We start from the raw sequence: 26,800 nt of genomic DNA, 5'->3' as shown, positions 1-26,800 counted from the left end.
GACTCTTGCTACTGGCCTGATCGGCTCTGGAATTTCACTATGTGCTGCTTTAGGTGCATAGTTCACTTTAAAAGTCGCATTTTCACCACCCTGTGGTTATTTATTATTTGTACTAGAATAGCATCTAGCACCCTCAGCCATGGAGCAGGACCTCATTGTGCAAGGCACTGTACGAATTGCAGAGGACTTTGCCAAAACTCCAGCGACTCATCAGAACTAGATTAAAAGGATGACGCAATTATTGTAAACCATGAGCTTTAATTGAATTGCACTTGCTTCATAGCACACACACGAAGAGTACATGATAAAAAGTTAAAAGATTACAATCTGTTCAAAAAATACTTTGCACTGAAAGTGCTTCACATTTATTCCAACAATGGTGGAAAGGGCCCTTTAAGATATTTAAAATTTACTAGCAAGCAAAGAACAAGGTAGGGATTAACGTTTGGGAAGTTTTGAAGATGTATCACGGAAAAAGGACACTGAGGAATCAAAGGCATGATCATTACAAAATGGCTCACTACACTCTTATGGCAGATGCCATAATACTTGGTAAACGTTAGTCCATTTATTTCAAGAAACCGAAGTGGTATTCTTGTAGTTGGTTTGATTTGATATTACTCTTCCATGACTCATGATGCATGAGGCAGCACACTGAAACACTGAACAAGGAATCTGACTAATGGAAAACCAGCTCGAGAGGGAAGCAGTTGCTAGCAACAGTTGCTGCTTCTTTAGAAAGAATAATTCTGTGGGCTGAGCAAGACAAAGGTAAGAGGAAGCAAAAGCAAAATTAGGAAACAATCAGGTTTGTGCCCTCCATCCTTTTTTCCTTCTAAAGTTGTTTAATCTTCTATTCTTTGTGTGAGGAAGCTGTTTGTTCCTTTCTGTAAGGGGAAAACAAGAAAAGTAAATGCAGAGAAAATGGGTGGGCTATTACAGCTATACTTCGTGGCCTTGTGAAAAATCGCTTAATCTCTGGGCCTTGTTTTCCAGATGGGGGAATAAAGATGGTCTCAAACTTTATTTAGGACCTGTCTTAATTATGTGAAAACACAAACCAAGTAATTGTGATAATTATCGTGCACACAGAGCTTTTCATCCATGGCTATCCATTGATTGGATATGAACAAGAAATGGGACAGGCCTGCAGTTAGAGCTAGATAATTGTACAAGGGCTAAGGGAAAAAAGAGTAACATCTCTCATTTGAAAATAGACCGTCACTTTCCTGACTGGACTTTGTTCAGCTTTATCACGAGCCATCAACTTTGTCCTAAAATGGCCCAATCGATTAGATAACATTGTTTCAGCAGACTTTGCCTGACAATTTTCGTCATTAAATGTGAGAGTTTACGTTACTGGTGTAATGCTTTGTATTTTAATCCTCAAGAGTCAGGAACTGAGAATTATACTCACAGTATCCTTTATCTTAACCATGTTGTACATCTTCTAGATTTTATATTGAACAAAAGCCATAACATTTTAAAGATCCAAAAGTAAATACTCAAAAATCAGAAAGGGAAATATCCCTGTTAAATGTTAGATCATTATGGGTTGGGTTTTCAAAAGCCTTCAGCATTGGCTTAAATCTGCTCCCACTGGAAAAAAGTTCATAAGTCAATTTTTTTTAAAGGAAAAATTCACAGCTCTTAGCTTTGAGCTTAAAAACCTAACTGGTTGCAAAGCCAATTAATATGCAGTTTACAAGCGGTTGTTCTGACTTCCCCAAAGTTACCATTTTAATTTATTTTTCTAATAATAAAAGAATGAGTGTAGTCCTCAGTGTAGACAGATGGTTTTGTGATTAGAGCACTCATCTGGGACTCCAAATCCTGGTTCTACTATATACTTGCTTATGCAATTTGACAGAGGTCACACACAATGAGATAAAGGGCTTTCATGAGTCAATGTTCTAACCTGGTTACAGCTGCAAAACTAGTACTTCCTTACTTTACAGGATGTAGTAAAGTTAAATTAATTTGATGTTCCTGAGCACTCAGATATCACACTGATCGGGACATGGAAATATCCAGAGAGAATAGCCAACCAGGAAGCTTGATTTGTAGAGTTGGGCAAATCAGTTTCTTGAAGTTTAAGTGGGGATATTATTTTTGCTGTTCTATTACTTAAAAATGACCAGATGAATCTTGCTCAAACTTTCCAGGATAATTTCTTTCCTGGCTGAGACCAAGCAGTGGACTGCAGGCAGGAAGGAGCATTTTTCAGAGAGGTATGAGCATGGTAAAACAGAGGGTTAGAATAAAAATTCAAATATAACCATAACTAGAGCTTGTGCACTCAAACTGTTCTATAACAAAGCATTAACTTAAATGAGGCAGCTTCATACAGTTAGGCTTCAAGATCAGGTCTCTTTAGTCTGATCTGCTACAACTCAGGGGGCAGTTCGGCAAACTTTAACTGCCTGAGTAGTTCTTACTCATGCACATAGTACCATTGATGTCAGACTATGCATGAGTAATGGTTGTAGGAATGGGTCCTATTACAGGCAAATAATATAAATGAGACTTACTGGTTATGTAACTTAGTCAGAAATTTCTGCATCCAGGGGGCCTTGGGATGCACACACAGTTTCTGCCCTGTTTTTAGTTTGAGTCTGAAAAACAAGTGTAGTTTAAGCTTTCATTAAATACTGTGCTTTCTTCAAATCATTATTAGCAGCAATAGCCATCCCTCAAACAGACAACTTATGGAGCAGACTTCAAAATACTGAGAATGTAGAGGAATGGGCAAATAGAAGTAATTCTGCATCACACGAGGACGAGTACAAGTTTTCAATTATTCAAAGCAAAACAAAATTTCAGATTTAACTCGTAGCACATGTGATCAGTAGACACCTCTTTTAAAGCCCCGATTCTGCAAAGTCAATGAGACAACTTGCAGTTACACATGTATAAATTCACACATGCCTTATCAGGGCCCAAAAGTAGGGATTTTTAAACATAACACATAACTGGGCAATCAAGATCATTTGTGTGATTGAAGGAGGGAGATCACTGGACTGATGCAAGTTCTAGCACATGTATTTCTACAAATAAAATAAATCCCACTCCTTTGAAATAACTAGCTAGGAGCACATTTTAAAAGTGTTGGATGCTTTGATCACACAGGAGCAGCACACAAAGCTGTAGGTGTTTCTCTAGAAAACAGAAGGGACCAAACAAATACTTTCTCTAGTCCTCAGTCTCAAACTTTGTCTCAGAGAAAATGGAACCTGGCTCCCCGGTTTTGTCAGACTAATAACAACACCTGATCAAGAAGTTCTTTCCAAACCAAATCCTAGTCACTCATTCTCATCTCCACTCTAAAGTGTACCCATAGTTCTATGGTCTTGGAAGTGGGCTAGAAATCAAATGACCTCAAGCTGTTTGGGGAAATTTCCAGTACTTCCTGGATCCATATAGGCTGAGAATAGCACAAGTGTAATTCCTTGTGGTATTTTGGTTCTTCCACTTCCAGTCCGGGCCAAAGAACAGGAAGTGCAGAAGCACATGAAGTTAAAAACAACAAAATTAAAAAATTTCAGTATTTAACACGTGTTTGATTTGAATCTGTCCTTACTACGCCAGAACCCGTTCGCCCAGCTGGAAAAAAAAAAAGTTCAAGGGTGTAGTTAAGCCAAGAAGACTTTATACTTGATTTTCCCCTGAGTGGTAAGCCAATCCTGTGACTTTGGGCATTAAAACCTACTCTTTGTACATTGTTCGTATAAATACAAAAAGCGACCCAGTATATAGCTAGGTTGTTAGATGGAAGCTGAAATGTAAAGGTCTATACTGCATCAGTGTATCTAATTGTAAGTGTAATTGCTGCCCTCTTCATAACTAAAGTAGAGTCTTGGTGCATCGAGGCTAGTTAAAAGTTAAAAGTAATTTATGCCACTTACATAATTTCTGTGGTTCGGCAGGCACCCCCAAGAGGAATGATCTCAATACTTTCATATTTTCTTGGCGCTATAAAGTCTGAAGTCTGCTTTGTGCATCTGCAGCTTTTATAGGAACCGTTGGTTTCTAGGATAGCTATGAAGCAAAAATTCATCGAATTAGGTATAATTCAGGGATAGCAATAGAGTAGGTAGCTTACACTTAGCTAGTGAGACAGAAATCCTTGCTGTCTATACGTTATTAATGTAGTTTTAGCCACAACTAATGGAAATAATTATTATACCTTGTATTTCTAAAGCCCCTTCCATCGGAGGATCTCAATGCACTGTACTGACTAATGCATTAGTCCTTGCAGTACTCCCGTAAGGTAGGTGGTATTATCCCTATTTTACACATGGGAAATTGAGGCACAGAGGATTAGCATCTGTTGTAGCCTTATTAAAACAAATGAAGTAATTGGAGGAGTAACGTACTATGCAACATGAGTAAGGGCCAGATTTTTAAAAGTATTTAATGATAATATTTATTTCAATGGGAATTTGGTGCTTTTGAAAAATCCACTAGGTGCCTTTCTGCATCTTTAGGTGCATCTTTTAATTAGTGTTACACTAGTGCCTAGAGGTCTCAACGGAGAGCAGGTTCCCATTGCACTAGGTGCTGTACATACGCATAACAGACAGTCTCTTCCCCCTCTCTTGTTGTTTATGTGGCTTGTAAGTTTTTGAGGCAGAGAAGCACAGGGAGGTGAAGTGACTTGCCCAAGGTCACACAATAGGTGTCAGAGCTGGGAACAGAACCCAGGTCTCCAGACTCCTAGAGCAGTGCCTGGTCTGCTGGACCACACACTGCAAATCTGATGAGAGAAAACCATTTTTAATGATTACCTTACTCTTTCAAGAGGAGTGACTGTAACTCCTCCTGCCCCGTCAAGAAATGAAAGTACCTACCTGCATAAACCGAGTGACAGATCACCAGCAGAGAGACCAGCAGAAGAGCAGTGTGGGATCTCATTATGGCTAGAGTTGTCAGTTGACCTCTCAGCAGCAAGTTCAATCTCAAAGTTTGTCTGAGGCTTTTGGTGGAGAAAAGGTTCCTATTTATTTGGGAGGTTCACAGTGTGGCAAGATCAGCAGGATTCTATTTTTAGAAATCAAAGCCGAGAAATGGCATCATCGTTTTTCACGGGCTGCTACCCAGGCATTCCCCTGAGACTAATTGCTGAATTTGCAATATTGTTGATACAAATCAGCAAAAGGAATTAATACACATTTTGCTGCTTTTAGAATCAGCTAAACAGTAGAGGAAAACATTGTGTAATGGAAGAAAACCCAAATGACTTTCCTTACATGAGATATGCTTGGTAATATTTCACCCCAGTGTTTACACCTAATAATCGTTATTGGTTTTATGTCATACTGCCTCCACATGCTGAAGTATTTTATAACCCTACAATAAATATCTTGTCTACTTCTCTGTATTTTACAGTACCAAGCAAAATGCTGACAGGCATCTCCTGTCCTGAAGTCCTTCTAGTCAGGCTCAGACATTACAATTCGCACTATGTAGAACTGGTGAAGCACACATCCCAATGGATTAAAAATGGCTAATTGGCCTATCTCACAGTTAATGAGGAATCATCCCCAAATGGTGGTGTTTCTAGCAGGATTCTGCAGGGTTCGTCCTGCTGTTATTCACCATTATCTATGATCTGGAAGTAAATATAAAGTCACTGCTGATAAAATCTGCGGATGACAGACTGGTGGCATGGTGTATAACAATGAGGGTAGTCAGAGTGATCTGGCTTGCTTAGTGACTTGGGCTCACACAAAGTGCATATAAATATAGCCAAATGTAAAAGTTATGCACCTAGGAACAATCAGGGCAGGCCAGACCTACTGACTGGGAGACCGTACGTTGGAACGTGGTGACTCCAAAAAGGTGTTAGGGGTCAAAGTGGCCAAGCAGCTGAACGGGAGCTCCCCGTGTAATGCTGTGGCAGGAAGCTGATGTAAGCCATGGATATCAAATCAGGGGACCGGTGAGCGGGAAGGCGATTTCACCTCCGTACACAATGCTAGCGGCAGACGTTGGAATGACGCAACCAGTTTGGGTGCCATGGTTTAGAAAGAGGTTGAAAAAAAATAGAGGGTGCAGAAACGAGCCACAAAAATAAACGGAGAGTGGGAGAAAACACCCTGCAAAGAGATTTAAAGAGCTCCAGCTGTTTACCTGGTACACTGTACGAACTGAGAGGTGGCTTGGTAGGTCCCTTCGTGAGGCGAGAATACTGGGTACTGAAGGGCTCGAGAATCTCGCAGAGAAATGTAACCACCACCAAAGGCTGGGAGCTGAAGGTAGACACATTCAAACGAGCAATAAGGCAAAAAAAGTAACTGTGAGGATGATTAACCATTGGAACACACTGCCAAGGGAAGTGGTGGTTTCTCCACCTCCTGATGTCTTCAGGTTCAGACTGGTGTCCTCCTGGAAGGAAGGACATATAAGTTATTGAGTCTGTACAGGGATAATTGGGTGAAACTTAATGGCTGTGGGGTTCAGGAGGTCAGATTTGATCTAATGGTCTCTTTTAGCCCTAAAATCTATTCAGTAACCTCTGGAATGTGACTAACATTAGTATTCAGTTGTATGCGTCTCCTATTTGGGATCCTTCTCAAAGCCCCACCTCCTGGAGTCACGTGGTGAAGGGCAGGACTCGGCAGCCAAGGTGTCCCTCCTAGTTCACCTTATGTTCCTAAAATCTCATCCTTCAGGGCTTCAGACAGTCATCTATAAGGGTCAAGAAGGAAAACTTCTTCTCCGCTGCCCCCAATCCAATGTGTTTGTGGGTTTGTCCTCTGATGCATCAAAAGATAGCTACAGCTGGAGGTGGGACTATGTATAGGGTGGGCTAGTGCTGTCAGGTGGTAACTGAGAATTCAGTCTGCTGGCTTGGTAGGTCTTTCTCACTTGCTCAGGGTCTAACTGATCATTGCATTTGGGATCAGGAAGGAATCTTTCCCCAGGTCAGATTCGCAGAGGCCTGGGGATTTTTTTGCCTTCCATTGCCGTGTGAGGCATGGGTCACTTGTTTGGGTATCCCACTAAATTGGTTTCCTGCCACTGCCTGGGGCATTGATGCATGTTAGTCCTTCCTGTTCTCTGCCTGTAACACAGTCCCCTGAGGGCTGTAATACTTTGGTCTAATTCTGGCGGTATTTAGTGACCTGTGACATAGGAGGTCAGACTAAATGAGCTGATGGTTCCTTCTGGCCTTAGATTAGATTCATAAAGTTACTTGTGTGAGTCCCTTGCTGTAGTATCTGAGTGCCTCTGTCCTTAATGGTTTTGCCCTCACAATACCCCCATGACGGAGGGACATGCTATTGTCCCCATTGCAGTGATACAGAATGGAGACGGAGAGAGACTGAGTGGCATGTCCAGTATCACTCAGGCACAGCAGGGATTTGAACCCCCCATCTCACTGGTAGTAGGCTCCTCCCCTAACCACTGGACCATCTTTTGTCAGCTTACTTTTCTTTAAAAAGTTTCTAGCCCCTCATGATTTCTTGGAGAAAAGTTTGAAAAGTGACCCCTCAACTCTCAAACCAGGAGGCCAATAAAAAAACCCCAGAGATACATTGCAGAATGTTAATTTTAAGCCAGGTTCATGATCTGGTTGGGATGGTGGGGGGCAACTCATGCTATTTCAATGTGCAGGAAGCATAGCAACAGCTTGACCAAAGAACCTTAAGCCAGCAGGGTGCCAGGAAAAGTGGCAGACTTGGCAGGATGGGGTCAAACGCTCGAACGCATCATAGCGGCCAATTTATGCCAACTGATGGTGGGCTCAATCTAGTTCCTTGTGTAGAGGTGTGCACATCACAAGCTATCAACTCATTTCAGAGCCTGCTAGGGCTTAAATACTCCAGGAATCTAACTTCCCAGGAACTTCTTACAGGAGGCAGACCCAGATGCTAATGGCTTGTGGATGCTAATGAAATAGGCTGGTTTTTTAACAGAAGCCTGTGGATTTATGGTAAAATGATGAGAAAGGAAAACACTCATTGGGAAATATATGACAAAGTATGCGATTTTACACACATGGAAATATTATATATGGAACTACATGGCTTGTAACCCTCCTAATTCCAAGGATGCATCATTGTATGTACTGGTGTTGGCACAGTGTTCATTTCACACCCTACTTTGTGAGGAGGGACCTGCTAATACAACATCATGACCCTCAACTAGAAAAATATCAAGGTTTCCAGGCAAGGGGCCCAACTCTGCAGTTTTCTGAGGTCACTGATTAGAATACTCCTTACCACGGTCACTGCATCCCTTGCTGGCCAACTGAAGCCTTAAAAATGGTGCGTTGAAAAAGCACAGAGGCCTTGCCAGCGGTGTCCAGTTTTGAATGGGTCCTGCTGAATCCCTCGGTGTTTCCCTTGAACCTTTAAAATTTGCAATATGACTAAATCAGGGATGATCTCTCTATTGCAGGAGCACACATAATTAAATTCTTGTCTCTGCCACGTGGGTGAGTTTCTCGTGTTTGCCCATCTTTAATAGCAGTCAGATGTAGACCCTTAACCCGCTATTGGAAGAACCTGAAATAGTCTGTTTTATTTTACGTCCTTCTTGCTTGTCTAATATCCCAGAAAATCAGCTTTAACTGTGCAAATGTTGAGAGCTGTCTTTCATTCCCTACAATTTGGGGTAAAGGGGGGGGAAGCTTTAATACTGATTTCAACCTGTATATCATGCTGTCACTACTACATTGTTTCATGCTACATGCCTATCGGGAGCTAATGGCAAAGCGGTCTCACTGAACAGCAAAGCAGAGCTGTGCGAGTGATATATAACAATAGAAAGCAAAACTGGATTTTAACCAATCCTTACAACACTGTTGATCAACTATCACAGAGCTCTCAGTTGGCCAAGTTTGGAAACTAACAGATTCTTGTCATCCTTACACAGATGGACTTCCCTCTGCTACCATTTGGAGGTCTGTCTACACGAGAACTACAGGATTGGATTACAGTTAGCATATTTCACAGCTGGGTAACCCCAAAACAGCGTTCTGAATTGTCATCATCTCCCTCATCAGACTGGGAACACCCACACTGGAATCAGTGGCTCATGTGTTTTGGAGTAAAGAAGAGGTTGCAGGTCTGGAAGTGACACAACACTACATGGTGCACAGTAGATGTATAGATTCCCAAATGCATAAGTAAGTGTTTGGTTTCTTGGTTGTGATGAAAGTGAATAACCAAAGAAATATTCACAAGATGGAGCAGATTAGTCTGACTCATGAAAAGACTGGGTCAGCATTGATCAGATTATGACTATGTTGTATTAGTAGCCTTAAAATGAACCCAAACTTTAGATAATGAAGAATTTATATTATTGTCTAAAATAAATAGGAAAATGGGTTTCCCCAAAATATTTAATTAAATATTGAAATACAATATTTGTTAGCATTTTGATAGGTCTTTTAAAAATGTGATCTTAGCTCAGAGGACTTAAATTCAAACCCACTGTACATTTCATTAGCGAAAGTTGTCCTTTCACAACTGTGTGTCACTGCTCACCACTTTTACTCAGCATCAGGGAATTATTTAAGTGTCCACCATTTAACTGAGATCTACACAGACATAAGTCTGAGAAGATGAACGCAGACTCAAGGCAGCCCCAGCTAAATGGTCAGCTATTGATGGACTCAAATGGAGACAAAAATCAGAACAAAACACAAACACTTGCTCAGAGAATTTTCAGACTAATAGTCTTATTAAAATGTTTGATGACTGTTAATGGCTGGTGTGGTTGGACCACGTGAGGAGGCCTGCGATTCCTGCAAGTTATCACATCACTGTACTAAAATCACTGCACTTAATTGGTTAATTTCTATGTGATTCACTACATTCTGCTGAATGGATTCAGAACCATGCACTTGTGTCATAGGCCCCATCATGCTAACAAATTTGCCGCAGAAGGATCTGGGTTCAGACTACAAGCCCGCCTTGCTGTTCTGAATGGTGCTTCTGCAGAATCATCATGTATATCATGGTACTGCCCAAAGTCCGCAGATGAAGCGTGGGGCCTCATCATACGGTCCCTGCCCTGAACAATTTAAATTTAAAGACGAGATGCAATAAGTGAGTAGACAGGGACAGGAAGGAAAAAGGGGGGTTACACTGATGAGATGACTGTAGAATGATGTGCAGAACAGAGTGGTTTCAAGTCATGTAAATGGGTTTGGTTTTTTTTTAAATTAATTTACCATTTAAATAAACCACAAAGCACTGTCATCTCCCACAATTCCCACCCCTCTCTTGCCAGAGAACGTGAGTGCTCAGCCATTGGTTTTGCATGCTAAAAGTTGGGGCCTCAGACAATCTTCAAGCTTAACAGTTTTACCCCACTGTACATGACAGCACAAAATAGAATCTGATGAGGATTTACCTGAACAATTTCCCAGTTCCTTCAGAATTTAATAGTGAACGAGAGCCTCATGGTCGGTGCTTATATAGCACCCTATAGAATTTAACAATTATATCCCTGCCACGGGCTGCGGCAAAAGAACCTCTCACAAGGCTCTCATGCACTATGAAATTCCATAGGGTTTCGGAGTAATTTGTATAGAACCACATAGGGCTCATTCTTAAATTGTCAGCCTTTTTTATATAAAGCAACTGTGACGTAGGGTTGAAGTAGAGGACATGGGTGTGCGTGTGAAGCTGCCCCCAATTTGGGAGGGAATTGAATTTGGTCTCCTCACCCCCCTGCGTTGGTTCCCCCAAAGCCTGTGTGCAGGGAGGGATGGGAATTAGCCTATTCATCCTCTGAGCAGTCTCAGTATTTGGATTCACGCAGGGTTCAGAGCCTGAAGATTCTTCTCTTCAATGAGGGCCTAACTCTGTCTGCCTTTAATGAGCATAGTCAGTGAACATTAAACCCCCAGAGACTAGTCAAACCTTGAGCAATGGCCGAGGGGAGGCTACATTTGGAAAAGCCCCACCAGCAGTCAGCTTTCTTGGTTTAAAAATAGGGAGTAAGTGTGGTAAACTGAAACAGCACTTGCTCATTTCTCCCCCATTCTTATTTATATAAACACAGTATGTTGGCTTAAGAAAATCTCAACAAAGCCATCTGCTTTTTTTGTGTTGTGATAAGACTTTCTTTGGAATGTCCCCCCTGGCTGCAAAACTGCTATCTCTAAAAACCATGACCCTTGTGTGTGTGCATCAAAATTTCTCTTCCTCGATTTGCACTGCAAGCAGAAAAAGTCTGACATCAGCATAACAGAAAGCTGTATCCTCACCATGTCACTTAAGGCTCTTAACATCTTCTTAGAATCTGAACTTAAAAGGAGTATTTAATATTGGTAAGTGTTAGAACAGTTTAGCTGCAGGAGATACAGTGGTGTTTTCAATGACGAGCCTGTTGTGTGTGATCAGGAGGAGATAGTTAGCATGTAAAGTGTTCAAAGCACTGTCCAGAGTTTAACTAAGCCTCACAACACTGCTGTGAAGGAGAGGAGTCTAAGTATTCCACCCATTTTACAGAGAGGTAAACAGACTGAAGTGGCTTGCCCAATGCCATACAGCAAGTCAGTGACAAAGACCGGTTTGGCTCACAGGTGTGGGAGACAGAAGGTCCCGTGCTTTTTCCTCCACAGTCCTTTTACCTGGAAAAGTAGCACACCGGTCTCGTAAGACCAAAATTAGAAATAGATATGTTCTTTCCTTGGAAGGATTTAAAGTTAGTGAATAATCCACCTCTTAAAAATTGATTCCCTGAGAGAAGAGTTTGGAACATTTAAAAAAATGAGCAAGCAACTGTGCCCCCCACTGGAAGGCTCAATAAATAAGTTACTGTGAGCATTGAATGGGGCGCAAGATACCAACCCTCGTATTTGCTTGCTCTAGGATAGATTGAAGAGATACAGCGTATCAGCATATGAGAAAACACTAGACACAGGGTTTCCTTGTGTTTAAGCACATACCCTGGAATTCAACACTTCTATCCTTTAGACCTTTGCTATGAAGGACTTCGAATGACTGTTAAAAGTGATTGCTAGATATTGGTCTTTATGCATCTTTTCACCCATGTGTCTGTTGCTCTGATGGGCCCAAAATATTAGCTTTCCTCTCCAGTATCATTCTTGGGCCAGCCATGCTTCTGTCTGGCCTCTTCCTTCCTTTCCATCCTAGCTTCACTGTAGGTTGGATATTAGGAAAAACTTTTTCACTAGGAGGGTGGTGAAGCACTGGAATGCGTTGCCTAGGGAGGTGGTGGAATCCCCTTCCTTAGATATTTTTAAGGTCAGGCTTGACAAAGCCCTGGCTGGGATGATTTAGTTGGGGATGGGTCCTGCTTTGAGCAGGGGGTTGGACTAGATGACCTCCTGAGGTCCCTTCCAACCCTGATATTCTAGGATTCTACCTTTCATGGATAGTTTAACCTTTCACCCTGTATTAGGGAACCACAGCAGGCAGTGCTCACTAAAGTTAATTCCCCTCTGTGAGCCGGTGGTACATAGGGCAGCCCTCACTGGAAATGCCAAGGGCAGGGCAAGCTGCAAGGGAGAGCAGATACTCCCAAGACTGGTGAGTAATACTGAAATTAAACTCCCGAACCAGGTCGCAAACTGTGCTTCTGATCCCCCCACCTCGTTATCAAGAAGCAAAAAGAAATCACACCGCCCCCTTTATTGCATTCCAGCTCTCTGGCTCCCAATCCGCACCTAGGTCCAGTGCAGGGAGAAGTTATTTTAAACACTGCTCACATATACAAAGTGTTCTTCTGATCCCAAAGGGTCAGCCATGTTACTGGGACAGCATAGATGTGGATCTTACCCAAAATACCACACTGCCAGCCAATCCTTTAGTGTCTAAAATTAAAGGTTTATTATAAAGAAGAAAAAGAAAAAGAACAAGAGAGTTGTTAAATGAAAAAGCAATCAAATACATACAGAGACCTCAAAGTCCATATATCAGGTTCTTAGCAGTTTAGATGAGTTTGCTGGTTTGAAAGTCCCTTTGGAACTCATCCACAGCTTGGATGGGTCATTCAGTCCTTTGTTCAGAGCTTCAGTTTGTAGCAAAGTTTGGAAATACAGATATATCCTACATATCTATGAATCATCATAGAAAGGTGATACAAACATATAAACAAGATCATATTTAGCAAATTATAAATTTTCCACTGATACCTTACACTGTATATCTGGAAAGAGTGATTGCGCTTTTATAATATTGGGATCAACAATGTCATAAAATGTCTCCCATACGCCATACAGTGTCACACCTTCCGACGAAATTCAGACAGAGACAGAGACAGAGAGTGTGTGAGATCAGCATAACCAGAACATTTTGAAGTAAGGCTGAAACTGGCTTTATCCTCTGTCCCCCTTCCTTCTGCCCAGACAGACAGACAGCAGTTTTGAGGTGTACAGGGGAAGGAAGAGGAATCGGTCATGGCTCCAATTTCAGCCCAGGGTCTGGAATACAGATTGTGGAGCTGTTTTGTGTTCTGCCAGTGGTTCAGAGGAAACTCCCAGGCCTTCCAACCTCTGCATAGTTCCTCACACAGCCGCTTTAGTGGTCTCTGCGCGGGCAGAGCTGAGCTAATGGTGCACACTCAATTTCCTCGCTGACATGAATGCGGTGGACAAGAACTTTGTACTTCAGTTTCAGTGGCAAGCGAACTGGAGTTTGATAATGACTGCAATAAGAAAGGCCCCTGCTACAAATGTCATCTTGGTTTCAAACAGTCGCCACCACACGCCCCATACACACAGAGTGGAACATGTCTACATGTATCATTTACCAAGGTACCATTTGCTCTTTAAACCACACTGAACCCTCTGTGCCACAGCTGGAAAAGTTTGTGTTCTCAGGGTTTGTTTGGTTTTTTTATTTGTTTGAGTTATGTTTGCTCTAAAAAAAATTAAAAAAAAAATTCAGCCTCCTGCTCATAAATGTAAAGCAACATAGGTATGGCAGCATGGGATTTTCAAAAGTACCTAGAGGAGTTAGGTGCCCAACTTCTATGAGGCTTGCGTTCCTCAGTTGCCTTTGAGCATCCTTCCCCCAGCTGCTGGTGGATTTCACATGCCTTCTGGTGATGTTAATTTAGATTTGTATCTGCATTTCTTGAAAGCTATCAGGCGTGAGGCTAGGGTGACCAGATAGCAAATGTGAAAAATTGGGACAAGGGGGGGAGGTGGGTAATAGGCGCCAATATAAGAAAAAGCCCTGAATATCGGGACAGTCCCTATAAAATCGGGACATCTGGTCACCCTTTGGGAGTCCCTGATAATTAAAACTCTTATCAGAGATCTCCTCTGCTAGGGAAGGAAGAAGGTGGCAAACCCATAATTCCACTAAGTTCTACATTGGCCACCCTCCCACCTAGTGCATCATGTTGCAGAAATAGAGGATATTTTGTCAAAATGAGGCAATCACAAACTCCTCACCACAGGAGGTTAATGGGTTTTGAACCAGGCACCTTCCTGAACTGAAACACAGGCCTCTACCACTTGAAGGAGTAACTGTTAGCTGGCAGCAGGAGTAGGAGGTTATCATAATGAAAGTCTGAATGGCACAGAGGGTAACACACACGGTTGTATTTTCAATCATTGGTGGGTTTCCTGTATACCAGCAAATACACACAGGAAAACTTGTTTTCACAGTTTGGCTACTTATCAGCTCTCCATTTCCTACAGAGGCTACAGTACTGCCTCTCTCATGCCTAACTAACAGCTACCTGGCAGCCTCCCGTTGTCACCTTCAGATGCTAGATTCACTCTCCCTTCAGCTGCCTCATGGGATTATCTTGATCAGCTCGAGTTGGCCAAACAACGTGTAAGACATTTGCTGTCAGAGAGAGGGCTGAAGACTAAGGGATAGATTCACAGAGGCACTTCAGCCCCTAAATCATTTAGGCACCTGCACAAAAGACAGCCAGGAAACAGGGTGAGCAGGAGCAAGAGACAGACCCTGTCAGGGAGACAGCAGGCAGACTAGATAGAGAGAGAAGTGGTAGGTTGGCTGGTCAGGGATAGGGAGCGGGTTAGTGGGGCAGAGTGGAGGTCAGAGACAGCTGAGATAGCCCGAACAGGTGGGGAAGGGGAACCACAGATAGTCGGGGCTGGGAGGTGGGGTACCAGTGGGCTTGACCGCTGGGAAGGGAGAGGCTGGAGAACAGGCTACAGTAAATATGAATCAATGTCTTTGTGGTGCAGCAGCTCCTATTGTTGCAGGCGGAGGACCAGCAGTGGAAGGCTCCAGGGGGAGCCACATGCCCACCCCCATGCCTCAGTTTCCTGGGGACTCTCAGAGTGGATCTGCATGCTGCACCATTATGTAGGCAAGAAACAGAGAAAGCAAGAGGGCAAACTCCAGCTGATGGCCCACTATGGCTGAACCTCTGACGCACCTGCATCCTCCTCCAGGGGATGCCAGGAGCAGGGGCCATCGTGGGGCAGTTTCCAAGGCAGCAGTATGTTCGGAAAGAGTCAGCTGCCATAGGGGGCGACAGTTATTTCAACCAAGACTTCTTGAGCAAGTTTCATCCTATAGCCAGGTGCAGCAGGGTCCCCTTTGCTCCTGTCTCTGCTCCGCTCCAAAAACCACTTAGAGACCCTCAGTTTCAGCAGTCACCGGTGCAGTTTATTTACAGGGTGCAATCCCACCACCTTCTCACCCCATGCAGCTTGGGGTTCTCAGCCTTGAGAACTCCTTAGTCTCTGCATCCAGAAGGGAAGAGCTATCCCCTCCTTCCCTTCTCTGGCTTCCCCCCTGCTTCCTTCCTCTGGGCCTGTATATAGCAACAGGCTAATTGGGCTGGCAGCTGTTTCCCCTTTGCTAATCAGGTACAGGTGTCTCTAGCCAGCTCGAGTTTACCTCCCTGAATTGGAGTTAGTGTGACAGAGGGCTGACTTAGGAGTCTCTGCCCAGCACCCTGTCACACAGCCCTGTTCTTGGGGAGCCAATCGGGGGCCCAAGAACGAGCATCCTTTGCCAGCCCGCACTGGCTTCATTATCCATCTGGATAAGCAAAACCATTCCCTTCTGTGTGCACCTGTCGAGCAGACCCAGATCTGGACACCTCTTTGACAAAGGATCCAGCAGAGCAGATGCTGGACAGCAGTAGCTCACTCCCAAAGAGCAGATCTCAGGGTGTAGTCTCTGCCTGTGTGGCTTTTGGGGTGAGGACATACCTGGTACAGGCAGGGTCTAACATCTACAGGTTCAACTAGGATGCCATCCACAACCCATGCTTCATCACTCAGGAGGACCTCTGTGCCAGAGCCCACAGGAGCCACACTATACCAGTGCAGTATGGATCAGTGCTGGCCACATTGACCACCAGCTCTTTCCAGAGGATCACCCCCCAGACCACTCAGCATCAGCCAGGCCACTGCCTCCAGGGTCTTAGACCAGTTCCTGGGGGGCCATCATAAAAAAGACAACAACATGGACTACATCCAGTTCCTTACCAACCCAGCCACCCAAAGGAGGAACGTGCTGGAGGTCTACTGTGCCTCACGCTGCCCATCGGTACTGGGAGAGGTTGATGGCACAGGCAGGGTACCCATTCATACACCAACAGGCACCAAACCTGTGATGAACATGATGGCAGTGCGACAGTTGGATAAAATTCATTATCCTTGTGGGCAGATTCCCAGGGTCCCAGTCCAGCCTTGGTAACTGCTTTGTCCAAGGGGAAGTCCCCTCTCCATCACTCATATCACCAATCCCACCTTATGGCCTGGCACATCCCCACTTCTCCCCATCCACAGCCCACCACCATCCATCACGGTGCAACCTTACCACAACAACTATAATATATAATGGAGCTGAATGAGCTTTTCTGCCACAGGTCCCAGCAAAAGACCTTCTGACCCCAGCCAGTAGGTGAGTGCTTAGAATGGTGTAGGTCCTAATGCTGTGTGGACACCTTGATTCATAACTGAATCTGAGCTTTAGAAAATGCTGCAAAAACTTTCCTAATAACGAGAGACACCCTAGCACTCCTTTTTGCCTCCATACCCCACCCTAAGCAAAAGCATAACCTTAGCCCCCCCCACCCCAAAAGGGAGAAGAGCTAGGGACTTTGCTATTGTTAATTTGTTTTATGTGGAAGATGCTCAAATATTATGGTGATGGGTGTTGGTATAAGATTGCCAGCACCATGGTTTTTCCAGTACTGATGACATTTGCCCATATTCACAGATGCTCAGCGGTTAAGCCTCACTTTCAAATTGAGAGGTGGGAGCATGTAAGGAAGAGCTAGATTCTAAAATATTTTTTTGGAATTGTGTACCAAGAACCGAACCTCTAAACCAACCCTCTTTCTATTTCAAGAGGTGAGGGTCAACTCCCGTATGGTTACGGTTCTAAATCCTAGCCAGAGTGGGTCTAGTTTGCTAGTTTCAATTCAGATGTATCCAAAGTCTGGGACATTTAGGGCCAGATTTTCAATAGAACTCCACTCTCATTTAGGTACTTAAGTGATGTGGTCAGATTTTCAAGAGAGCTCAGCATATTGGATGCTGAGCTCTGTTGAAAATGTAGCCCCAAGCTTTTGAAAAGTTGACCCAGAGACTAGAGAAGACAGCTAATAGATCGGGGTCCTAATAGATAAAGGCTGAGGAACAAGGGTGCATCAGTGTGTGAAGAACTTGCAGAGATAAATAAATAAAACAGGCTAAAGTGGCCTGTTTTTCACTTTTGTCAACATAAAGCACACAGAAAAAATTTACATCTCTATGATTAACACATGTTGTATCAATATACAACAGGATTCTGAAAAGGGAAAAGTGTGTGTGGGGTTTTCTGGGGAAGGAACAGGTTACCCAGCACAAGCTTTCAGTAACTAAACCTTGAATGTTTGACACTTCTTTAAGTATATTCTCAGATAAGAGCCTCACCACGCTAACCGCTTCCTGGATGCCAGTAAATCAGAAGCACGGTTCTGATCTATTCAATAGAAACAACCGTTGATGGGACAGATGAGTCCACAAGTTATTAATCTTGATAATATTTTGCATACCTTCAGCAGCCGCTAAATCTGTCATGAGAGGCAAGGTGTCAAAGTTTGCTATTGACAGTTGTGCGCCTCCTCCTACCCACTCACTGAATCTGTGGATGTGTCAACAGCTCAGACTTGGAGCTGGCCAAAAGTGGCATCTGAGTCAAGTAACTGACAGGATGGCTTGTTTCGGGGCTGAATTTTCCACTTGGCTAGACAAGAACTACTCAGCCCTGGCAGCCTACAGGCAAAGCCTGATTACACAATCGAGGCTGATTTCAACGGGGCACCACAGGGAGGATATTGTGTGGCCTCTGAGCCAAGGGAAGGGAGGGTGGCAGAGTCCATGGTTCATGGCTTCTATTTCAACCCAAGGTGTGGAACTGGCCTGTGTCCTGCCAGTGGGTTGGGAGAAGGATGGGATAGGGTCTCACCCTTTCCAAACACAGACACTTTACTAGAACGGCATCCGCCTGATGGCGTGCATTGAAGGATCAGCACGTGACAGGTCCCGTAGGTTTCTGAGGCTAGACCTAAGCTGCATAATGCACAGTTTTCTGTGAATTTCAGGCACCTTCTTTGTTAGTTTCCCATGAAAGTTTTAGCAAACAAGTTCGCCAGCAAAAATGCTCCTCACAACAGGCAGCTTTAAATGCATCCTTCTCAGAAAGTGGATTTGGAAGTATCGTAACGATGAGGGCTCGCGCCAGGAACCTGCTTGTAAGAGTTAATGCAAGTCAGTCCAGGGACAGTCACAACAGCTCAGATTTTGAATTCCAAGTTCATGAAGCAAACTGCTTGTGAAATGAGCTCCAGATCAAAAGTGATTTGCTCAAAAGCTTGTGAATATTTTCAGATAACTAGGAGAATAAAATAATCTGTTAATGTGAATCAGTGGAAGACCAGAAGTTTTCCTAACCAATTATTTATTCGGAATTATTTTCTCAGGCTAGCCTCATGCTTCCTAGGAACTGAATCATAATGCCATAAGTCAAAGGGTTAAGATACTGCTAGTGGAGTGAACTGGAGAATGGATCTGGAGTAAGGGTATCAGCCTGACCCAGAGCTATTGCTATTGAGGATTAACTGCGGGATCTCTATTATAGAACAACAAGACTACTAAACCCTCTGAAGAGTGGTAGCATTTTTGTGACTTTTGTTATCAGGGTTCAGCTGTGGAGATAGTAGTTAGATAGATAGTAGCTGTGGAGAGCATAGTTGTTTGGAGATCTAAGCATAATTGTGAAATAGACTCCCAGGCCAGCGTAGTGCAGAAATTTATGGTCTGTAAGCTCTCCCTTTTGCGTCTGTCTCTGCCTGTCCCTCCCTACAATGTGGGTGCCTGGGGTCACAGCCTGACCTTACAACGGCCTCGCTCTCAAACCAAACAGCGAGTTCCCCGCTGAATCCAAAAGACGCCCGCATTCGTTGACCTCAGCACCTCTTCGTTAGCAACGGTGCAACTTTTTTTCCAAAAAGAATTAGCAGCGTTCCAAGCGCCGGGCCTGAAACGGAGAAAGGGGGATTTCACATGCGGATGACAACGTCCAGAGAAGCGATATAGTTCGTTCAGCCTAAGAATGACACTACCCATGGGTCATTGAACAAGTGGTAGACAAGCCACTGATTAAAAGTGACAAAACCTCACAGGCCCACGTGGAGCCCCTGTTGACGCTGATGCTCCTTGCAGGATTGACGTTTAAGGGGTGTGAAGGGGGTTGGTCAGTAAATGCTTGCAGCATCAACAGTTTTAATGATGGGCTGCCCCTGCCTCATTACTCCCCATCGTACATGGCACCAGGCATGGGGGCCAGGGGTTGAAGCAGCCTGCATGTCTGGCACCAGCCCGGTCACAGGTGCTGAATTAATGGGAACCAGGAGAGCAAAACATGGCTGAAAGTCAGAGACTCTGGCCCAGAGTTTCATTAGCTCCTGTGTAGGCCTCAGCAAAGCAGTGTAAGAATATCCCAGGCTTGCTGATTAGTTTAGTGGGAGAAAGGAGCAAATAGGCCAGTGAATAGCCAGGAGGCTGTGCAGCAATTGCAGACAAGTGAAGAAGAAAATGGCAAGCGAGCACTGTGAGGGGCAAGGGAAGAAAAGCAGCTTTTCCATAGAGGAGGCAGAGATCATCATAAGGCCTCGTCTACACGCTGGGGGCTTCAGCAGCACAGATCCAGCACCGGAGCTGTGCCACTGTGGCACCATAGCATAGATGCTTCCTACAGTGACAGAAGGGGGTTTCCCGTTGCGGTAGGTAATCCGCCTCCCCGAGATAGGGCAGTGGAAATATTCTTCCATCGACCTACACCGAGGGTTAGGTCAGCATGGCTACGGGGGCTCAGGGGTGGGAATCTTTTCACACCCCTGAATGCTCTAGCAATGTTGACCTAACTTTTAATTGCAGATCAGACCTAAGGCAGATACGTGCCTTATACGCCTGAGCCCACGCCAAAGGATCGGCTAGGCAGCGTCGTCGCGGAGCAGGGGTAGATGGCATTCGCTCCCTAAATAGCCATCAGCAGTCAACGTCAGAGAGCAGGAGGAGAAGTGGCAACAACAACAACGCGTCTCTGCACACTCAAGCTCCACGGTAAATACTAGGTGTGGCCCAGCTTCACCGCCTAAAGCCCTCCTGCCCTGAGACCAAGCCCATGAGAAGCCTGCATCGCTCCATGTAGGTATGCCGGCACGCACAGTAGAATTGCTCCCTGATCACAATGCGGGTTAAGGATTCAAATCAGTCTAGTACCACAAGGAGTTAAAATGTGTATGTCTTGCTGTAAGTTAACCTAAGTGATGCATTAGGTACAGGGCACTGAATTCAGAAGAAGCCACTGAGCCATTTCAAAACTGCTAAGCTTGTCCAACTTTGCAGCCTACAATGCATGCTGTACATGCAAGTGAATTTTAAGGAGGTTCAGTTCCCCCTTTCCCTGTTTTTCATACACTATTGTGTAGTTTGCCCCTTCCCTCTTACCCAGTGTTCCTTTGGCCATCACTGAAAATTACACTATTTTTCTACTGCATTGTTTGCTAAGAGACGTGTTTTGACCTGTTAGTGAATTGTCATTGCTGTGGTTTGTGGTGCACCAGCTGCTTCATAGATAGGGACAAAGAGATACTCCTTTTGTATCCACATCAGATGGTAAGCCACACACACCTGGCTTTCAAACTCAGTCTGAGTCAAACTGGATGAGAATCATTCCCCTCTCACTTGGCAAATTCCACAAAGGCAGGTACAATAAGCGAAGAGGAAGTTAGTTAGCATTTTATTCACAGGTGTTTCATGGCCATTAGGTGTTTCATGGCACATCATGCAGCTGATGTGTTTGGAAGAACTAGGGCTGATGTTCACAGGGAACCTCAGAGCTGCGTGAAAACAAGCTGGATCAGTAGTGTAGGTACTTACATAGCTCCTGTCCCGACCGTATCAGAGCACCTCAAATTGTAACAGATTTCTCCTCCCCGTTACAACCCCTATTTTACAGGTGTGGAACCAAGGCAGCGAGATTAAGAGCCAGATTGTTAAAGGTGCTTAGCAGCTGCCCTGCCAGCGCTGCACGACCAAACTGCCTAAGCGGCTCGCTGCCTAGTGGAATTTCTAGGACTGAGGAGGCGTATACCCTCCCAGTTGCTGCATGGGGACTGTTTAAGCACCTATACATGGGGGTTTCAGAAAGACAGCATAAGCACTGCGCCACCTTACTGGACATTTTCCCCAAGCAAGGCAGGCTTGAAAAGTAACGCAAGACTGGTCAGCCCCTACAGGCGGCTGTCTGAAACAGTCGCTGTACAGTCCATCACCGTCTGACTGCTACACCCTTACACTTCACTGGGACATCTCCCTCTCTAATCCAATGCTGCATCGGAGGAAGACAGACGTGTCCTCCCTTCCCTCTGGAGTCCTCCCACAACACCTAAATCCCCAGGCTACCGGTAGGACATGCCCCACTCCCCTGCTCCCTGATGCAGCTTTAAAACAGGCGCCGGACAGATGGGATGGTTCGTCACATTCCCCACCATGCCATGACGTCTGTACATGTTGTCATTCCAGGAGTGCTGAGGAAGGAGTGAATGGAGGCCTCCATGCAAAGCAATCATACTAGTCCCAGCTCCTCTGTCCCTAGCTCAAAGACTTCCCAGACCTACAAAGGCAATCCCTGGGGGAAGTCAGTCTCTGTAACATCCCCAAGTGCAGAGAGGATAGTTTACACAGTCTAGCTAGGAGGCATCCTGGATCAGGGTCCCATACGTCTCCTTTTGGCTGGTACAGTCCCCATTTGAAGCTCTGTTCTGGATGTCATGACTTTTGGCAAAACGGGGCATTTGTCCCATTTGATGACTAGTATGCTATTCAGAATAGACTATTCTACTTGTAATAAAACCGTTTTTATTATTCAGACCATCCAGGATATACTTTTTTAAAAAACTATTTGGCTCAATTAAGAGGAGACTTACCTCAACACCGTAACCTCTACCCTTCAGGCTAGCATTCACTCAGTTCATTAACTCATAGCTCAAATCTCCAGGGAAGTGATGAAAGATACAAGAATCATCACGTGATGCTTTCGGCTATTTTGGGGGGGCTTGTGCGTATTTGTGTAATTAGAAGAATCAATACTTTGTGGTCATTTATTGCTGTAAAAAGTCTCAAACATCTCTGTAATTTTGATGAAGACCTCCAAAAACAGTTCAAGTTTGTTTGTTTTTTAAAAGACACTTCAATATCAGACAACAGCAAAGTTGTATACGAGACATGTGGAGCATATTTCTCCATCGTCCCCATCCTCCGTAGAGCACGGGAGACCTGCCTTTGAGTGCACTGAAAAGTTGGAGTGGGCTCTGCGGAGGAAAATTTCTGCACGATGCTGGACTGGGAGTCTATTTCACAATTGTGCTTAGATCTCCAAACAACTATGCTCTCTAATCTACTATCTCAATAGTTGAATCCTGATAACAAAAGTCACAAAAATGCTACCACTCTTCAAGGGTTGAGTAGACAGCCTCACTACATGCCGCACCAGAATTCCCACCTTGAATATGTTGGATGAGAATCGTCTCTTCAAGTAGTGGTCCAGTGCAAAGTCCATGGTCTCCAGTTGTCTTTCCAACTGGAGCTGTCAGAGAACACCCATCCGGTGGCGGAAGATTTTTCACGAGATGGTCAGTAATGCAGTACAATACGTAGATCTAGCCAAGGCTGGGGAATTTGTGCTGCATCTGCCTGCTACTACAGTGCCCGTTGAACGTGTCTTTTTAATGATGAATGTGTGCCCTCCTGAAAAATTACGCTTGAATGTCTCCACCCTGCAGGCTGTCTTGTGTGTGCGTGAGTTAACTTTTCTCTGAACTGCACTGCATTCTACGACGAGTTGCTGGAAGATGAGCAAACCCTCAGAAAAATAGCATAGCCAGAGAAATCCAGCTGGTATCAAGCCGCTTCATGCTGTGGAGAACAGCAGCAAGACAAGGAACAATGCCAGTAACTACTGAATTGTAAGTAAAATATATGAAACTATAAAATAAATGAACATGTGTATAAAAATCTGTGAAGCTGCCCTATCTTTTCTGCATACTGTAAGTAAGTGGTGACCATCTCTTATTGGGTGTCCTGTTTTCAGTATAGGGAAATATGGTCACCCTATACTGGATGTACTCAAGTGTCTCGTGGAGCCAGTGGTTCTATCAGAATGGAAGGGGGCAGTATCCTATGATGAGAGAAGAAACAGGAGATTGTCACTGGTGACAGCCGTAGAAGATGAGATAATGGGAAAGGACAGGAGAATCGCCTGCCAATGGAAGATACTGAAAACAACAAGTTCCTAAAGTGAACCAGAAGAATCCCAGTGTCCTCACCCCACCCAGCTACCGATCCACTGGAACCTTCACATGCAGCCAGATCTGCAACAGCCAGCCATGGGGCTTGGACTGCCAGCCTCACTCATCCTCACTCCACAGTGCAGTTATGAGACAGAGCTGTACCCCAGCTCAGCTCTCCCAGTTCACTGGGTCACTGAGGGATGGACTGGCGTAACTCCCCTCCCACTGGATAAGGCATAGCAGTAGCTCCTCACCCCCCGACATCTGGACTCTTACATGTGTACAGATAAAAAAAGATAGGAAAAGCTATGGTTCCCCCAGGTTGTCTAAGTAAAGGCTGGGTAAAAAGTTCAGAGGAAACTCTTACATTTCATTTCTGTTTTCAAACCCCGAACTTACTGTAGTAGGAGTCCAGATTTAGAAATGAAACTTTCACTTCAAACAACCACCTGTCCTCCCACAGTGGGTATACTCCCTTGGGGGCACAGCGGTCTCTAAATTGTGGCAAAAGGGGGAGCAACTGCATCAGCGTGAGCCTGGAGGAGATCATAACCCACCATAGTTTGTCCAGGTATACACGTACTGGTCTAACAGGTAATTAAATGCCGTGTACAGTGGAGGTGAGTTGCTATGACAGACTTAACCGTAGTTTCCTGACTTTTGTGCATTTAAATTACTAACCTGAACTTTGTATAAGATTAGTTTACATTCAGCATTTTTAACGCATGTTACAAAGGGTCTAAAGGTATAAATACCCTTATTCCTCCGGAGCACCTTGGAAAAGCAGGACACGATTTGTATCCCAAGAACATGCCCATACAAGAGTTCAGCAGGGGTCATTAAAAAAAAAAAAGTCAAGAATTAGCAAAAGAGCTTTTATCAGAACAATTGGGCTGCAGCTACTTAATCTCACCACACAGTTGTCCGCAAGTACACCCTAAAGAAAGCCAGTCTAAACATAACCGGCGCCTAAAAGTACCGTTATTTATTTGCATATTACATCAGTCTGATGTTATGTCAGCCGTCTGGGGTCAGCAGCCGCTGACACCAAGTACAAGCTGAGTAAACCTTTTACAGAGAAGCCCAGTTTATAATACAGTTGGGAATTGCCCACTAAATTGCTGATGCATTGGTTGTGGAAGAGTCGATCACTTAACATTTAAACCTTTTGGAAGTTAAATATTGCTGGTGCAATACACATTGAATAAACCAGCAGAACACACGATCTAAAGTCTCATATGTCACTGGTGTGAATGAGATGGCTTGAAGCCCAAATCAGATTTGGTTTTAAAAGCATAAACTGAAACAGGTGCAGATTTGTTTTTCTCCTTTGGCCTCAAGCTAGGTCTTAGTCTGCCCTTCACCAGAGTGTCTGAGCAGCTTCCATAAATATTAAGTATAAAAACCTCTTCTTACCTAAACTGGCACGAAGGCACTAGTTTCAAGTTACGGATAGCTATCAAGGGGAGGATGTGCAAGTGCTGGAGAAGGCCATCATGGGACAGCGAAGTGAAAAATGTTGGTTTAGTCTTAACCAGTGCTGCTGTAGGACTGGTGAGACAGGTGCTGTAGTACCTGAGAATTTTGCATGGCACCTCAAAAGCAACGCTCAGATAAACCTTTTATCTGGAAACTGCCACTAAATTCTCTGTATCAAAGGAGTCAACCCAGCCAGAAGCAACCTTATATTGGTATGTTCACTTCCATGCCCCCCAGCTGCAATCCATTTCAATGATGACTCACTTTCCCCCCCAAACCAAGTTTCTGATTCATCTAGAAAAACCACATTGCAGTGTATGTCCACACACCCCTGCCATATCCCTTTTTCATAGGCTCAGTGACCTGCCAGATCTCGGCCAAAACATCTCCAAGAAGTCACCCTCAGTCATATCCCAGAGACGATCAGAAATGGCCTGAATCTCATGGCAGCAGAGTCCCCACGGGGCTACACTCTAGCGTTGCCCAAGTGCTTGATCTCCCCTGACTTCGTTGACGTATGGAGGGGAACAGCCTCATAATACAGGAGCCCAGGCAGGGCTGCCCTGCTCGCGTGGGTCCTTTTAACCCTAGAAGACCTGGTACTCCAGAAACCACCTCACACCGCCTGCCCCCACTCCCCGCACCCAAAATGCTTCCCTCGCCCAAGACATAGGCCTGGCACGGCATGGAACCGACACCACTGCCCCAGACAGGGAGACGCAGAGTAGCCTCACATCCTTCACTAGTAGCAGCAGCCCAACAAAGAGGCCCAGGATATGTACTGTCCAATCCTCCCACTATCTCCCTGGCTAGCAAGCTGCCTCACCCTGGGTCCAGGAAAGCTGCTATCCACCAGGCAATAAGCTGGGGCTCAGGTGTGCCCCTGACCTCAGAGGTAGGCCTCTGTCTTCCCACGCAGGCCGCAGCTACGTAGGTGCCTACGGCCAAGTGTGACCCACAAACGCAAAGGGGCGGAGCTGGAATTAGGTGCCGATGTGGTAACCCTGCCCCGCGCGGGGATTGAGGGGCAGGTGTGCACAGGCCCATGTCTCTATGAGGTCACAGGGCAGCGGCATGTTTGAGCAATGGCTAAAAGCTGAAACCCGGGTCCCCCTGGGCCTGTGCCCCAGCACCGTCACGCCAAGTACTGGGCCCGGGCGTGAGAGAGCAGATGCAGGGGGTGGCATGGGAAGCCCAGGGCCAACTTCACTGAGCCAGAGATCAAGGCCATTAATACTTTCATGTATGATCATGCCTCAGAAATGAGTGTGGCAGCAAGGGACAGCCTATCGGGGGAGCTCAGGCCTGGGAGGGCTCAGGTGGGGAACAGGGGACATCAGAGACATGGAGGCTGATGAGTGAGTATGCGCCACCCTCGCATCATTCCCAGTGATGGAGTCGAGGAACTGGATATCCTGAGGAAGTGTCACTGGCTGCACTGTGCGAGCAGCAGGGCAGATGCAAGGGGCCATTGCAGTGCATGAACTGGACACGGGCACTTTACGTGCGAGCAATCGCTGTAGCCAGACAGGGCGTCCACTGTCACATGCCCCCT

General features: G+C 45.0%; 1 protein-coding gene across 1 annotated transcript; it reads right to left on the bottom strand.

The window, feature by feature from the left end:
* Positions 1-238: 238 nt before the first annotated feature.
* On the bottom strand, positions 239-4,953 carry LOC125635291 (C-X-C motif chemokine 13-like). Its single transcript, XM_048846812.2, has 4 exons — positions 4,851-4,953; positions 3,906-4,038; positions 2,532-2,615; positions 239-887 (listed from the first exon to the last, which is right to left on the bottom strand). Exons 1-4 carry the CDS (start codon positions 4,912-4,914, stop codon positions 854-856), a joined length of 315 nt encoding a protein of 104 aa, XP_048702769.1. The 5' UTR covers positions 4,915-4,953; the 3' UTR covers positions 239-853.
* Positions 4,954-26,800: the final 21,847 nt, after the last annotated feature.

This window comes from Caretta caretta, chromosome 4, assembly GCF_965140235.1.
Source record: "Caretta caretta isolate rCarCar2 chromosome 4, rCarCar1.hap1, whole genome shotgun sequence".
Taxonomy (NCBI): Eukaryota; Metazoa; Chordata; order Testudines; family Cheloniidae; genus Caretta; species Caretta caretta.
Note: the sequence above shows the minus strand (reverse complement) of the source record. Positions and strands in the feature narration are given on the sequence as shown.

Excerpts from the sequence above, each read along its gene's own strand:
- LOC125635291 (XM_048846812.2), bottom strand. The coding sequence starts at position 4,914 with ATGAGATCCCACACTGCTCTTCTGCTGGTCTCTCTGCTGGTGATCTGT. Across the intron at positions 2,616-3,905 it reads TGCCGAACCACAGAAATTAT|ACTCAAACTAAAAACAGGGC; the intron begins GTAAGTGGCATA and ends CTTGTTTTTCAG. Across the intron at positions 888-2,531 it reads CTGACTAAGTTACATAACCA|AAAGGAACAAACAGCTTCCT; the intron begins GTAAGTCTCATT and ends TTCCCCTTACAG.